Here is a 17,241-nt window from a genome sequence, read left to right on the forward strand (position 1 = left end):
ATCAACATGCTTAACTACTCACTTTCCCCCCACATATGTAGTATTCAGTCGGTTTATATGGAATATGGGAGTTGGGTGAGAAGCCATTTCAGCATATGTATGACATATTAAAAGAAAAATTTTAAGTAGAACTGTATCCTAAACTGCTTTATGGTATTGTACCCAAACATTGCATTTGAATGGGGGATTCAACTTCCTTTCTAGGAACAGAACAGACTCCTGAAACTCCTACCAGTCCACAAAAGTGGTCCATAGTCATGCAAGTAGTCCCATTGTCTTCAATGGGATTGATCAAATGACTAAGGGTTTACATGATTAGGTTCCAAGTTCGTAAATTGTTCTGGATGAAACTGACAATGCCTGAGGTGTCAGATCAGAAGGAGCTTCATTCAAATAAAGGTGGGCAGATGTGTGATACGTCTTAGCTTCATTGATAAGACAAGGAACATATTTTCAGCGAAGTTCCTGGCAGATTCCTGAGGCAGCTGGTTTAAGGCCATCAGTGTCTGACATTCTAATCTTCACTTATAGTTTTCTCACCCACAAAGCTGGAAAAGGAGGCATTTGTTTTCTTTGTTTTGCTGCTCCAGTTCCAGTTAGCAAAATGCATGTTAGACTAGTTTGTCTGCAAAGAAGAATTCTCGATACACTGGGGACAACACCTGATTCCCATCAGACTGCAAAACTGGGCTGACATCAGAATCCAAACATCTTCTGGTCAGTGCAAGCAGAGGCATTTCTCTAATGATTTGGATTTGATGTGATGCAGTATGGATAATTCAGACCAATGGGGAGAAACAGAATAAAAAATACTGTTTAAACACCTTCCGCCCCGCCCACCTCTCCCCTGTTGAGGACTCCTGACCAATGTAACAGCACAATACATGTGATAACAAACTTTAAATAAAGCCTTTATTTAAGTTTGTTAGCATATGTATTGTGCTGTTAAAGCCATTTAAAGAATGAATGCCTTCCCTAGCTGCTTTCTGCTCCTTTAAGGAGCAGAGCACAGCCCCACCCCATCCGGGGGGGCGAGGGGGGACACCTAGCCCCAAGTCTTTCCGGTACCCCATATCTGCTAAAAAGCTCTTGCCAGTACTGTGTACTGGCAGGTACCACCCAACTTGCACTCCTGCTTGCCACAGAATTGTGCTCCAGAATCTGAACTTCCATTTAAAAAAAAATCCATGCTTCTACCTCACATGGCTGTGGAAATGTCCTCTGTTCATGTTTTCAAGGTTAACAGATGCAGTGAGTCTGCTGGAAACAATAGCTCTGAAAGATGTGAACTGCCCCATTCATCTCAGTCAGGACCCTGTGGATTCCATTTCCATAGTTGTAGAATTTGGCATTTTCCCAAGATGCTATAGTATTTTGCCATGGACTTCACTAAACTTTCATTTTCTCGCTGCCCTGCAGCTACTCATTGCTGTCCAGCTTTCCCCAAAGGGGGAGCTAGTTGTATTCCAGTGCCTGTTTCCTGCACTGTTTCATGGAGCCAGACAGCAGGGGGTCAACAACATAAAGCTGAAAATCTGGCCTGCAGCCAGGAAGCAGAGGGAACTAGAAGTCCAGGATAGCTAGCTAGCAGCCTGGAAAGTAGTGTAGTGGCAAAGGCTGAGAGAAGTGGGGCAGGAAATGAGCCACTGAAACCAGCCAAATGCTCCTTTCATTGACTCCCCAGGGAGGAGGAAGTTTCTGAGCTGAGTCACCTAGACAGTGGAAGTGACTTAATCATTTTCACTGAAGCTTTGCAAAAAATATGTCCAGGGCAGAGAGCAGACATGGAAAATTTCAGCCCGATGGCTTAAAGTTTGATAAATGTATACACAACTGAAAGCAAGGGCTTATAATGGGAACTTTTAAGCAGCCTTAAGACCGGGAGCTTGCAGAGTGTGTGTGTGTGTGTGTGTGTGTGTGTGTGTGTGTGTGTGTGTTAACAGGCATCATAATTCCCCCTATCCCCTACGTTTTGGCCACTTGTTGATATCGTCTAAAGAAAAAAAACAGCCTGCAAGTAAGCGGAACCTTGCAATTATTCTCTTTAGAAATGATCTTTGTGAATGTATTTGGAACATTGCAGTTATAAAGAAACTGTAATGCATATAGGTCTAATAGGTGTCTAGTTGTCTCCATTCTGTGAAGTATTTGCTCTTCGTTATCCCCTTATCAGTGGTTCTCTAGATGAACTATTCTATCTGGTCCAGTCAATATTTGTATTGGGGTCCCATTGTTCATGGAGGATAGATCCATCAGTGGCTATTAGCCAAGATGGTCAGGGATGTAGCCCCATGCTCTGGGTGTCCCTAAACATCTGACTGCCAGAAGCTGGGACTGGATCACAGGGGATGGATCATTTGATACACTGCCCTGTTTTCAGAGTAGCAGCCGTGTTAGTCTGTATCCGCAAAAAGAACAGGAGTACTTGTGGCACCTTAGAGACTAACAAATTTATTAGAGCATAAGCTTTTGTGGGCTACAGCCCACTTCATCGGATGCATAGAATGGAACATATAGATAAATAGATATAGATATACAGAGAAGGTGGAAGTTGCCATACAAACTGTAAGAGGCTAATGAATTAAGATGAGCTATTATCAGCAGGAGAAAAAAACTTTTTCTGTTTTTTTTTGTTTGTTTGTTTTGTTTTGTTTTGTCCCTCTGAAGCATCTGGCACCAGCCTCTGTTGGAAGACAGGATACTGGGCTTAGATGGACCGTTGGTCTGACCCAGTATGGCCGTTCTAATGTTCTTACATTAATTGCTGATTTATTGTGGGTTTTTCCTATCATTATCCATAGACAAATTTTATAGTAACATTGACATGTTCATAGAATCATAGAAGATTAGGGTTCAAAGAGACCTCAGGAGGCCATCTAGTCCAACCCCCTGCTCAAAGCGGGACCAACTCCAACTAAATCATCCCAGCCAGGGCTTTGTCAAGCCGGGCCTTAAAAACCTCAAAGGATGGAGTTTCCACCACCTCCCTAGGTAACCCATTCCAGTGCTTCACCACCCTCCTAGTGAAATAGTTTTTCCTAATATCCAACCTAGACATCCCGCACTGCAACTTGAGACCATTGGTCCTTGTTCTGTCATCTGCCACCACTGAGAACAGCCTAGCTCCGTCCTCTTTGGAACACCTCTTGTTCCTAGTGCATAGCATTAATGAAAATTATTGGAAAGGAAAAAGTATAGTTTTTAACAAAAAATGTTATTCAACAAACTGATCTAATTTCTCTAGGCTTAATTTTTCTCCTTTTTTTTTTCCCCTTTAGGTGAGAGAATGTCAGAAAAATGAGTCTAACAATACTTCAGAGGATGAAAATGGCGAGAAATCAGAGCACAATGCACAGCAAGCATTTGTATTTGGGCAAAACTTAAGAGACAGAGTTAAGGTATATATTTAATCAGAAAAACAAAGATTGTGATTGAATTTAAATGAAAGTAGCTACTCCAGGTGAAAACTTTAAAGTGAAAACATCCAGTATAAAAAGCTGGCTTCTGAGTCCTGGGAACAAAGTGATGGCTTGGGCTTAAAATGCCCAGAGTTTGTTGTCTTTGTGTGTGTGTGATGGGGTGTGTATTTGAAAACTTCTTGTAATTCTAGTTTGTTGTTCTTGGAGTGCTTGCTCATGTTGATTCCAAATAGGTGTGTGCATGCTATGTGCACAGTCACCAGAAGATTTTCCCCTAGCGGTATACATTGGTTGGCTCTGGAGCCCCCTGGAATCGTGCCTTCCTGGTGGTGCATATAGGGTCTTGCCGACCCCCGGCCTCTTCAGTTCCTTCTTACCATCTGTGGCGGTTGACTGGAGTGTATCTCTCTTGCATCTGCAAGTGCTGCCATAGTGGTCTTACCATTTTCTCCCTTTATATAGTTTGTTAGTCAACCTGGGTATATATATTTAGTTTAGTGTAGTACTTTAGTGTACTTCTTTCCTGTCCTAGGACTGGACATGCCTCAGTCTCCAGGGTTTAAACTGTGCACAGCTTCCAATAAGCCTTGCCCAAGAGCGACCCTCACACTTCTTGTTTTAAGTGTCTGGAAGGATCCCATCAATAGGAGCGCTGCAAGATCTGCAGGGGATTTCGTTCCAGAGCTCAAAAGGAGAGGGATCAGAGGCTGAAGTTCCTCCTGATGGAGACAGCCCTTTGTCCCCACTCAGAGCCAAGTTCAGCTGAACTGGCACCCAGCACGTCTGCAATGGTGCAAAGTTGCACTGGCATTGACGAGGGAGACCTTTACACCAAAAAAGGACTATGTCTACAGATTCTCAACACCGGCAGGGCTCTCCGGTACATAGAGGCTCTGCTCACGGCACTGCTCCCAGTCACCGGTGCTGCGCAAGAAGCAGAAGAAAACTGACAGGGGGCGCTCATCCACGTCGAGGCCAGTGCCGCAAAAGGACTTGAGCGGAGTGGGATCTGCACCAAGCCACTCAAGCTCTGCACTATCCAGCACGGCACCAGTGTCTCCGACCCCAGTGAGAGATCAGTCAAGTCTGGTGCCAATGGACTCCCCTCCTCGGGAGAGCTGTGGAGAGACACTCGAGCTGCTCTCTAGGCCTGAAACTTTTGAGGCAGCTAGGGAACTAATAGCCTTCATGGCATCGCCATCTCCCACCAGGCGACAGTGTGCACTGGGCCCGAAAGCGCCGGCACCACAAAGACTCCTGGAACCATCCTGAGGGAAGCCAGCTATGGTACTGCACCGGTCTCCTTTGCCCCAGCACCACTCCCCAGTACCATCCGGGGGCAAGCCAGCTATGCCGCCACACCAGTTCTCCCCTTTGGCCTGTCAGTGGCCCCTCGCATGTTCACCAAGTACATGGCAGTCGTCGCAGCTTTCCTGGGGAGCCACGGGGTCCAGGAGTTTCCATACCTCGACAACTGGTTGATCAAGAGCCGCAGCAGGGCTCAGGTAGAGGCACACGCAAACCTAATAAAATCAACTTTTGACAGGTTAGGCCTGCTGGTAAATGCAAAAAGGCAACCTTCGCTCCCACTCGGAATTCATAGGGGCAGTTCTAGATTCAAGACAAGCCAGAGCATTCCTACTAGAGTCTTGTTTCCAGGCTTTATGCTCCATCATAGAGGACCCCAGACGATACCCCACCACCATGGCACAGAACTGCCTGAAGCTTCTGGGGCACATGGCTGCCTGTACATATGTAGTACAGCATGCAAGGCTGCGGCTCAGGCCTCTCCAGTCTTGGCTGGTATCAGTGTATCGCCCAAGCTGAAACTGCTGGGACAAGGTAGTTGCACTTCCCCCACTGGCCATTGAGACTCTCCTGTGGTTGCTCAGTCCTCAGACGGTCTGCACAGGAGTGCCCTTCTCCAGACCTGTGCCCTTGCTGTCTCTATTTACAGATGCATCAGTGATGGGGTGGGGAGCGCATCTAGGGAGGCTCTGGACTCAAGGCCTCTGGTCCCAAGCGGAGCTCTCGCGTCACATCAACGTCAGAGAGCTAAGAGCAGTATACCTGGGCTGCCAGACCTTCCAAGCCCATCTGGAAGGAAAATATGTATCGGTCATGATGGACAATACAACAATGATATCTTATATAAACACACAGGGTAGAGCATGCTCCTCTCCCCTATGCCAGGAAGCCCTCAAGCTGTGAGACTTCTGCATAACGCACTTGATACACCTAGAGGCATCTTGCCTTCTGGGATCCCAGAACAAGTTGGCGGACCGTCTTCGCAGGTCTTTCCACAACCATGAGTGGTCCATTCCCCCAGACATCCTGAACAGCACCTTCCAATGGTGGGGAATTCCCCGTACAGACTTGTTCGCAACAAGACATAACAAGGAGTGTCTGCAGTTTTGCTCCTTCCTGAATCACAGCTTAGGCTCGATTGCAGACAATTCCTCCTTCCCTGGAAGGACCATCTGTTCTATGCATTTCCACCCATCCCACTCGTTCACAAAGTTGTCCTGAAGGTCAGAAGGGAAGGGTTGTCTTTGATATTGACAGTGCCAGCCTGACCCCATCAGCACTGTTGTACCACACTCCTAGACGTGTCGGTGGAGACCCCAATCAGCCTGCCCCTAGTCCCAGACTTGATCACTCAGGACCACAGCCATCTTCAGCATCCTAATCTCAAGTGTCTCCATCTCACGGCATGGAAGCTCCATGGCTAAACCCTTTTGGAGTTGGCTTGCTCAGGATCTGTTAGAGAAGTCGTCCTTGGTAGCAGGAAACCATCCACTAGGGCCACGTACATAGCTAAGCGGAAAAGATTCTCAGATTGGTCAATGCAAAGGGGCACTCCACCTGTACAGTCATCAATATCCGTCATCTTGGACTATCTGTTACACCTCAAGCAGCAAGGTCTGTCAGTGTCGTCAATAAATTTCACCTGGCTGCGATTTCAGCGTTCCACCCAGGCGCTGCTGGCCAATCAGTCTTCGTTAACCCTATTGTCAGCCATTTTCTTAAAGGACTAGATAGGTTATACCCTCAAGTGCAACAACCAATCCCTGCATGAGATCTGAACCTGGTGCTGTCTAGACTAATGGGACCCCATTTGAGCCCCTACCAACATGTTCACTACTTTACCTTTCCTGGAAAGTAGCGTTCCTGGTGGCTATAACTTCAGCCAGGAGGGCATCTGAACTTAAGGCCCTGACATCCAATCTTCAATACATTATCTTCTATAAGGACAAGGTCCAACTTCGACCTCACCCAGCCTTCCTTCCGAAGGTAGTCTCTTAATTCCACTCAAACCAGGACATTTTTATTCCAGTCTTCTACCCAAAGCTGCACACCAGCAGCTGAGAGCAAAAGCTCCATTCCCTCGATGTCAGATGGGCATTGGCTTTTTATATTGAAAGGATAAAACCGTTTTTGAAAGACAACTCAGCTTTTCTTGGCAATAGCAGACAGAATGGAATGAAGGGAATGTCATCATGGATCATGTCCTGTATCTGAGCGTGCAACAAATTGGCAAAGATACCTGCCCCCACACTGACAGCACACTCCACAAGGGTGCAGGCATCCTCGGCAGCTTTCTGGCGCAGGTCCCGATCCAGGACATCTGTAGAGCTGCAACATGTTCTTCAATCCACACCTTTGCTGCACACTATTGGATTACACAGTAAGCCAGGGACGATGCCGCATTTGATAGAGTGGTGCTACAATCTGCGACACAATGAACTACTTGGAGTCGACACAAGCAAGCACTCGAAGAAAAAATGGTTACCTACCTTTTCGTAACTGTTCTTCGAGATGTATTGCTCGTGTCCATTCCAAAACCCACCCACCTACCCTTCTGTTGGAGTCAGCTGGCAAGAAAGCACTGAAGAGGCAGGATCCTTTATATTGCGCCATGAAGGCGTGACTCCAGGGGTCTCCAGAGCCAACTGACGGATACCGCTAAGGGAAAACTTCTGGCCACTATGCACGCGCACACCTACTTGGAATCAACATAAGCAACACATCTCAAAGAACAACAGTTACGAAAAGATTCCTAGGTAGGTAACCATTTATTCTATCTCCTGGATAAGCAGAACAGTATTAAGCATATAAATGTAGTATTAATTTCATTTCATATTAGCTTCCTATTTCAACTTTCAAACTATCATGAGTTCCTTTTGTTTGAATACATATATAAGGCATTATTTTCTAAAGCAGCCACCTAGAGTGTATTTGCAAATCCTACATTTGTGCAAACTGTGGACATTAGGTCAACAAAATGGTAACCATGTGCTTAAGCCAAATCCATGCAGTACAGGTTCCAAGGGTGTTGCAGGGGCAAGAAGAGAGGACCTGGGGCAAAGCAGGCTTATACCTAAATAAAGACTAATTGAATTAGATTAACAAGAGGTATTGACAACCTAAAGAGAGGGGGTTTATGCAAGCATATGGGGGAGAGTGTGGCCAGTGGGAGTATGTGGCTCCTACACAACCTGACAGGAGGGAGATTGGCCAGAACTGCAGTGGGAGCAACACAGCTCAAAAAGTACATAATTGTGATAGATTTAATAATGAAGGAGGAGAAGTTTTTGGGTATAAACCAATACAGTTTTAAAATCAATTGCAATGCTGCTTGAAGGTGTCCCTGGTTCTTAATTTAGCTATATATGAATTCAGTACACTGACACTCCTATAGGAATGCAGCTTGCAACAAGGAGAAATCTGCTGTAATGGGAAATACACTTTGGTCTTACTGTTAAGTGTATATGAGCGAAGGTACATATTTTGTGAGACAATAGTTCTGATGATCTTGGTTTTGGTATTGTTAATTGTGTATAAATGTCTATCTCTTTTGTAGTTGGGAAATGAAAGTGATGAAACAGCTGATGTACAGAATGCTGGGCTTCCAAGCTCGGAAACTCCATCGGCAACAAACTACTTTCTGCAGTACATCAGTTCCAAGTAAGACGGCAAATAAATTCAGAGCAACTTACTTTACCGTAGTATATGTAGAGCGTTAATAGTAGTGTTGCTGTCTACCAGAGGCAGGGTTCTGTTTGAACTGTTTGCACTTTCTTGAGGCTGCTACCTTGTTCTTCAGATTCCTATTTTTTTGTTTTTTAAAAAATACAGTATATTATTAGTTCTTATGGTTGCAAAGGATCGCTTCAGGAGGTGCAGAGTATGACAAATACAGCCTGCCTGAATTTGCGGAGAGCTTGAAATGAACCTGGCACCAAGTATTGCCAAGATTCTCTTCCACTGAAGGGATCGCATGTACTCAGAAAGCTGTTCAGGCTGCATGGATCTGATTATCCTATGACAGCTAACGACCAGACCACTTTCATCCCTTGAGTTTAACCATTAACTCTAAAAGAATGCATGACGCAAGACCTATGAAGCTGGTTGATAAGAAACCCAAGTTAACTGGTAGTTTTTCTAAATGAGGAAGGAATTAGAAAGAAGGAATTCAGGTGAGAAATAAAGTGCAAATTTTTCTCAATAACCGATCACTGGAACAACTTACTTAGGGATGTTGCGGATTCTCCATCACTCGAAGTCTTCAGTATTGAATGTCTTTCTTCAAGAGCTACTCTAGCTCAGCTAGAAGTTACGGGTTTGATGCAGGAACCACAGGGTGAAATCTGTGGCCTGTGTTATTCCGGAGGTCAGACTAGATGATCATATGCTCCCTTCTGTCTTTAAAATCTGTAAATAACTCTGAAATGTGTGAAATGCCACATTCCTTTTAATGGGATGTTGATTCAGATGCTCAGTGATAATTTAAAAGTCGTCATTGCTCATTATTTCACTGCTGATCAAAACAGGCAAGAAAGGAGAGGGATGATCTTATATTTAAGATCAGCACAATCTGCAAATGTGTGACCTCTCAATTTGGTGCCACCAGTGGATGGTGGTTGACAATACCACCACTTTCCACACCCTCCAATTCTACCTGTGGAGCAAAAGGCCCGAAGGGAAGGAGCAGAGCAGATGATTCCCGTATTCCTGACCAAAGTAGCAGGGGTCACCCTACTCTGGTGGTGGATATGGGTCCCAGCTGCTTCCTGGCTGCTGCTGGTTCCTCTGATGGAGATTGTCTGCAGACTGAAGAAAACGTCGCTGCAACTGTGATGTTTTCAAGTTTTTCTTTGCAACCATGAAAACTCTGTGGCAGCCATGAAGAAACATAATTAGATTCTGATGCTGTCACATGACTGGTATAAGGACCTGCCTTGGCCTTAATGTGTATGTATCTGAACCCACTGAGGGCCCTATTAAACACCTTTGATCTAGATTGGGCATCTACACAATCTGCTGAGAGTGATGTCTCAAGTTGGCACAACTGAGCTTGTGTGTGGGTGTGGAGCTTGAGAATTCAACTCCTTCTCCCTGATTTGAGCCCTGACTGTGGTCAGAGCAACAGACTTAGTATTTCAGACTTTGGACACACAGTGATGGTTGCATGACTGATTTTTCTTCAAAGGCTTTATTCATAGAATCATAGAATATCAGGGTTGGAAGGGACCTCAGGAGGTCATCTAGTCCAACCCCCTGCTCAAAGCAGGACCGATCCCCAATTAAATCATCCCAGCCAGGGCTTTGTCAAGCCTGACCTTATTGTGTGTGTATGTTATATCAATCTGCATTTAACAGAGAACAGCTTGTGTCTCATGGTGAACATTTTATCTGCAAAAAGCTCTGCATGTATGTTGTGTATTTACAGTTCTTCTAGTATGTGTCAGTATGGATCCCACTGTTGTAGCACACATTTTTCATGCACATGAGATTAGATTCTTTTGAATATCAGCGTTCATTGCTGCTGCACATGCGCCTTGCGCCCTCTCATGCAAGAATAAAGATTCCTGTCATTGCAATCTATGTTACCCAAGATAAAATAAAACCAGGCTACACTAGTGCAGACTTGCCATGGGTCATTAGGCCATTTGTTGGCATGCACGTATGAGATGCTGCTTGCCAGACTTCACCTGCAGCCCTTCAATTCTGGCTCAGGTCAGTCAGCTGGAACTAGTGCTCTTGACTGTAGGAGGTGCCTGACTACAGCATCTTTAGGGCCCTACCAAATTCACGGCCATGAAAAATGCGTCACCAATATGAAATGCAGTCTCTGCCCGTGAAATCTGGTCTTTTGTGTGGTTTTACCATATACTGTTAAGATTTCACAGGGGAGAACAGCATTTCTCAAATTGGGAGTCCTGACCCAAAAGGGAGTTACAAGGGGGGTCACAAGGATATTTTAGGGGGGTTGTGGTATTGCCACCCTTACTTCTGCACTGCCTTCAGAGCTGGACAGCCGGAGAGCGGCAGCTGTTGGCCGAGCACCCAGCTCTCAAGGCAGCATTCCGCCAGCAGCAGCACAGAAGTAAGAGTGACCATACCCTACCATGCCACCCTTTCTTCTGCACTGCTGCCTTCAGAGCTGGGCGGACAGAGAGTGGTGCCTGCTGACTGAGGGCCCAGCTTTGTAGGCAGAAGTGCAATATGATACCATACCATTCTTACTACTTTGCTGTTGCAGACAGCGGCTCTGCCTTCAGAGCTGGACTCCAGGCCAGCAGCTGCCACTCTCCAGCTACCCAGCTCTGAAGGCAGCGCTGCTCTAGGGGTTTAAAACCCAAAGCCCCTGCCTCATTAAAAAGTTGGAAAACAGCCAGCCTTGGTGCCAACTATTCAGTCAAATGCAAGACTGAGAAAAAACTGCCAAGGTGGCTGCCAAGCGCTGTAAGGGTAGCAGTACCGTAACCCCCCCCTACAATAACCTTGCAACCCCCCACAGATCCTTTTTGGGTCAGGACTCCAATTATAACACTGTGAAATTTCAGATTTAAATATTTGAAATCATGAAATTTACTATTTTAAAAATCCTGTGACCACAAAATTGACCAAAATGGACCGTGAATTTAGTATGGCCCTAAGCATCTTGCTAGATCTTTTGATATTGGATAGACTCTTAGGATACACTAGGTGATGGTCAGATTTCTCAGTGTGTAATTTAAACATAGATATTTGGAGGCTAGTACTCAGAAAAAATCTCCAATTATGATAAAATACTTCTTTATTCTAGGAGAAAGTGTTTGGGGACATTAAGTCCCATAACCAGTTATTGCTGTGTTGCTCAGTGTTGCATCCTAATTAATCAAACACACACTTGTTTCATAGTTTTATTTAACAGAAAACTCAAGTTCAAACCAGTGAGAATTCCTCCCTTGTTCTTGCAATTTTAGTGATTATGGAAACATCTGTTTGCACTATATTAATGAAAACATTTCTCTCCAGTTTAGAGAACTCAACAAACAATGCAGATGCTTCCAGCAACAAATTTGTATTTGGACAGAATATGAGTGAGAGAGTCTTGGTGAGTGTTAGTTGTTAAATGTAATATTTCTTTGAGTATTATCCATGTGATATGAATGCCTCATGCATGTCTGGTCAGCAGTGTCTCTTGGGGCTGCACATGAGCCTTGAGTGTCTTTGTGGCTCCCACCCAAGGACATTCAGATGAGTATGTCCCCCCCGACTGCCACTTGATTCCTTCCTACCACCCATTGCAGTGAACCAGAACACAGCACTGTTTGTCCCACTTGCTATAGCAATCTTCTCCCCTGAAACCTTCTCCCTTGCGAATGACTACTGTCAGTCTAATTTAGTGAACTTTTTCGTAGTTAATAGTTCAGGATAGCTGTCTGCCACCTTGGCAGTTTTTTCTCAGTCTTGCATTTGACTGAATAGTTGGCACCAAGGCTGGCTGTTTTCCAACTTGTTAATGAGGCAGGGGCTTTGGGTTTTAAACCCCTAGAGCAGTCTTATGTCAGTTACTGATGGCCACGCAAGGTGCCTGATCTCTCAGAAGGCCATAGCTGTGACCGATGGGATGTCCTTTTCCAGCAGGATCCAACAAGCCGCGGCTGCCACATGAATCTGTGCTTCTTAGAGCAGTCCATGAAGGTGACTTTGGATTCAAATTACCAGGAACCCAGTTTGTGATGAGAGTGATCTTCAGCTAAGGTGCCCAGATCCCTCAGCGCTCTGGTGAGCTGGGACTCTGCACCTTTGTCCCTTGCCACCAATAACAGTGCAAGGACCTTGGCCCCCTCTGTGCGCCACTCACAGTTCCCAAGATAGAGCATTTTGGCTACAGCAGAGCTTGCTTCCCTCTCCCAGGGCTGTTTCTGCTCCAAAGAAACATCTGGCACCAGCACTCCCACTCAGAGCTGAGGAGGGAGAAGATGAGTCACATAAGTCTCCCTTGCAAGGGATTCCAGGTCCAGTCCATGTAGCATCAATCTGTCTGGTGGAGAAGCCAGCTATCTTGATGCCAAAGACACATTGCATGATTCAGCACCCTCAGCTTCCACCCTTGCACCACAGAATTACCAGCTGCTGGTGCTAGTGTGGCCTGCATTGATAGCAAGGGGTCCATTATTTCTTTTTCAGTGCTTTACACCACCATCCTGCCATGCTAGCACCCCTCCTTTCCGCATCATCAGGTAGGTCAGAGTAGTCGGGAGTAATGCTACAATTTGTACTAAGGAACTATGTACTCCAGGGAGTACCAGATACTGGTACCTTTATAAAATTACTAAAGGTGGAGGACTGCCTCAAGAATCACATTAGTGTTCTTGTTTTTGCAAATCCAAAAGTTCATCTATTCTGCCTCTTTTCCCTACAGAGCCCACCAAAATCAAATGAAGCTGGTACAGAAAGTAGCAAGGAAAATGCTGCTACAGAATCTGGCTCTGAATCTTCTTCACAGGAAGCTACTCCAGAGAAAGGTAAATAGTGGAATATTTTTTAGAACTAATTCTTAGAAACAGTGTTCTGTTACTGCTTGTTTTATGCCTAATCCTTGTTAAGTGCTTGCAGTTGGGGTTTTATTACCATATGAAAATATAAAACCTCCCCATGCCTTTATTGTCCCTTCCAGCCAACGTTTTATTAAAAAGTGGAGGGGGAGGTTCCTTGGTCCCCTCAAGGTCTGGGGAGGAGTGGGGTGTTGTGTGTTAACAGCCCATCCAGGCTGCTCTAGCACTGTCAGGGGTACTATTGTTCACTGCATGTGGATCAGGAGTATCTCCAGCAGTGTGAAAGTGGCAGAAATTCGGAGGGCATATAGTCAGCCCTGTTTTATTACAGAAGGTTGGTGGCAAGGGATTATTTTTATTCTGTTTAATGGTTGCTGGATGTAATGTAAACTGAACCTGAGTAAGTAGTGTTTATAGTCAGAGACTATAAAATAAAGGGCTGCATTTTCAAATGCAGGTATGTCTGTGTTACCTGTAGCAATGCAGACATTAATGTTACACTGTAGAGGTGAGCATAAGTATCTGTTTTGCACAGATTTTGCAAAATCCTCTTCTTAGAGAGACTCAGATAATTTATGGAACAAATTTTCAGCGTTACCAGTATCTGTGTTTGGGAATTTTTTCCCCCTCTTGATTATGGTTTTAAGAAAAGAAGAGGAACCATACCTGAAAAGACAGACAAAACTTTCTTCAGACTTCATATCCATTTCTAGATCCTGATACAAGCACAATTGGCTGGGCACTGAGAACCTGTCAGGATGACAGTTGCACAAGACAGTTATGCTCCAGAGGAAAAGCATATTAACTGGTAGCTTATTCAAGTAAATGGCAGGCTCTCTGTAGATGCACATGGGCGTCCATCTGTGTGACATGGATCTATGTGACTACTTCCCAAAATAAACTTGTCAAATGTTGTTCAGCTAATAATATTTCAGAATCACTGGCAGAGTCTGCAGCAGCCTATACTAAAGCAACAGCAAAGAAGTGTTTGCTGGAGAAGGTGGAGGTGATCACTGGGGAAGAAGCAGAGAGCAATGTGCTACAGGTAAGAAACTGGTCACACAATTGACCTTCAGTCTTGTTGGGATTCATATGATCATCCAGCTGTATTCATTCTATAACGATTGCTTGCCACTATTAATTTCCCATTCAAGTTCTTGCAACTCAGCTTCATGGCACCATCCTATATGCTTTCCTATGTTATATAACTGAGACAGGTCTTTTTGTTGAAATTGTTACTGCTCTTATCTTAAACAGGACACAGTTTAATGAACTATGGTTAGATTTCAGGATTCAGACAATCAAAATAAAAAGTCCTTCTCAAATCAATGCTGTTTCCCTAGTTGAGACTGTGGAATGAACCTCTAAGAACCACAAATGACACCACCTTATGTTGTAAGAGCAAGATGCTCTTGCTCTTCAACTTGCCTTTCCTAATCAGACACAGTCCATGGCATGTATACATTTTAAAAAATTAAATACATAATTTAAAAAGACGCAACGTAGTGTATGTGACGGGATCGGTCACAGAAACCCCCTTGGGACTGTCACCTGATGTGCTGAGACTTCCTCTGAGCCCATTTTCTCTGCCAGTTTGGGCCTCCAGAACCCTGCCTTGTCGAGCCAGACACACCAGTCTGCTCCAGCACAGACCCAGGGTCTGAACCATGTGCCCCAAAGCTGAAGACTTAACTGAAAACAGCTTAAGAAGTGCTCCTGTCTCTAGCACCCACCCAATGGGATCCAAACCCCAAATAAATCAGTTTTACTCTGTATAAAGCTTATATATGTATATGTCCACCCTCTACAACACTGATAGAGAGATATGCACAGCTATTTGCTCCTTGCTAGCTATTTGCTAACTTGTAAGTTAATTACTTACTCTGGGTTAATTAATAAGCAAAAGTGATTTTATTAAATATAAAAAGTAGGATTTATGTGGTTCCAAGTAATAACAGGCAGAACAAAGTAAATTACCAAGCAAAATAAAACAAAACACGTAAGTCTAAGCCTAATATATTAAGAAGCTGATTACAGATGAAATCTCACCCCCAGGGATGTTCCAATAAGCTTCTTTCACAGACTGGACTCCTTCCTAGTCTGGGTCCAATCCTTTCCCCTGGTTCAATTCTTGTTCGCTCCAGCTCAGGTGGTAACTAGGGGATTTCTCATGACTGGAACCGCCTTTTTTCTGTTCCACCCCCTTATATAGCTTTGGCACAAGGCAGGGATCTTTTGTCTCTCTGGGTCCCCACCCCTCCTTCTGAATGGAAAAGCACTAGGTTTAAGATGGATTCCAGTACCAGGTGACATGGTCACATGTCCTGTGAGACCCCAAGCCTTCATTCTTCCTGGCCTGACTCAAAGGAAGGCTTGCAAGTAAACAAAGCCATTTACAAGCAATTGTCCTAGTTGATGGGAGCCATCAAGATTCCAAACCACCATTAGTGGCCCACACTTTGCATAATTACAATAGGACCTGAGAGTTATATTTCATATTTCTAGTTTCAGATACAAGAATGATGCATTTTATACAAATAGCATGACCACACTCAGTAGATTATAAGCTTTGTAATGATACCTTACAAGAGACCTTTTGTATGAAGCATATTCCAGTTACATTAAATTCACACTCATTAGCATATTTTCATAAAGTTATATGGAGTGCAACGTCACAGTATATTTTGAGGGCTTTAGTTGCCAGAGAGAATATAAGACTTTAGTTTCCAGGGTATTAATCCAGCACGTTTTAGAAGCCTGAAATTTCACTGTAGTGAATACCTTTGAAATCTATTCAAATGGAGATTGGGAGATTTTTGGTTCAGTAATCATGATATATTCTGTAATTATAGTCAACCATTACATTAAAGAACTTCAGCAAGAAGGCATTTTTTTTCCCCCCCAGATACAATGCAAGTTGTTTGTGTTTGATAAGAACTCTCAGTCTTGGGTGGAAAGAGGTAGAGGACTTCTGAGACTCAATGATATGGCATCAACAGATGATGGAACATTACAATCTCGACTAGGTAAGATGAGCTGTGGGAAGTGAATTATTGGTATGATGATCAGTGTTACTACCACAAAATGCTTCCTTGATAGTTGGAGGCATCCACTTTGGGTTACTGTGTCTAATCATAGCAGTTTTTTTTAAAAAAGCAGTAAAATTTGAAGTTCATGTCAGTCTCCTAGGATGGCCCTTCTGTTACACTTTAATGTGCAGATTAGAGCTTGTCTGAAAATACCAGTTCATTGAACATGAAACTTCTCTGCAAAGCAGTTGGAACCCTCCCAGCTTACCTGCTGTGGAGCGCCACCATGCAGTCTGCCCCAGGACTGAAGACCACAGGTTTCTTGGGTCCATGGCTCTGCAGCAGCCCCGCCATGCAGTCTGCCTCCAGAGGACTCCAGGCTACTAGGGTGTGTGGCTCTTGGACAACCCTGTCATACCTGGCTTTCCAGACTTCCTGCTGTGGAGCCTAGGAATGAGAAAGCCCTGGGGACTCTCGGGGTTTCCAGGCTTACTGCTGCAGAAGCCTAAACTGGGAGCCTAGGAGTCCTGGGATTGGCTCCCAGGGTCTGCATCTCTAGGGCAGCCCAGCCAAGTGGACTATCCCAGGGCTTCAGACTCCTGGGCCAGCTGGCTCCCTGGGGTGCCAAGCAGGCCAGGAAGCCTTGGGGTCAATAGCACTGGGCAGTCTGCCTGGCAGGGTTGCCCAGAGGTGCAGATCCTGGGAGCCCTGGCAGCTGCTGAGTGAAATTGAGAATGTCAAGAATGTCAGTTTGACTCAGTGAGACAAGGTCTGTAGCTTCTCTCACCAACAGAAGCTGGTCCAATAAAAGATATTCCCTCATCCACCTTGTCCCTTTATTATCTAGGGACTGACATGTCTATAACACAGCATACAATTTCACTCACTGTCTGCTGGTTCCAGGGAGCAAATTGCATTTCTGAAACGTCGTGTGTTGGTGTTTCTGAAACAAATATTTCTGGG

The 17,241-nt window shown here is 44.7% G+C and overlaps 1 protein-coding gene across 6 annotated transcripts in view; it reads left to right on the forward strand.

Annotated features, from left to right (window-relative positions):
* Positions 1–17,241, forward strand: part of RANBP3 (RAN binding protein 3) — a 183,288-nt gene that overhangs the window by 130,780 nt on the left and 35,267 nt on the right. For all 6 annotated transcript variants that reach the window (XM_074939879.1, XM_074939881.1, XM_074939880.1 and 3 more), the window contains 6 exons: positions 3,279–3,398; positions 8,284–8,387; positions 11,724–11,802; positions 13,117–13,219; positions 14,170–14,294; positions 16,155–16,275. In XM_074939879.1, the coding sequence (XP_074795980.1) occupies positions 3,279–3,398; positions 8,284–8,387; positions 11,724–11,802; positions 13,117–13,219; positions 14,170–14,294; positions 16,155–16,275 (652 nt within the window). The remainder of the gene's footprint in view (positions 1–3,278; positions 3,399–8,283; positions 8,388–11,723; positions 11,803–13,116; positions 13,220–14,169; positions 14,295–16,154; positions 16,276–17,241) is intronic.

Source organism: Natator depressus, chromosome 25 (genome assembly GCF_965152275.1).
Source record: "Natator depressus isolate rNatDep1 chromosome 25, rNatDep2.hap1, whole genome shotgun sequence".
Taxonomy (NCBI): domain Eukaryota; kingdom Metazoa; phylum Chordata; order Testudines; family Cheloniidae; genus Natator; species Natator depressus.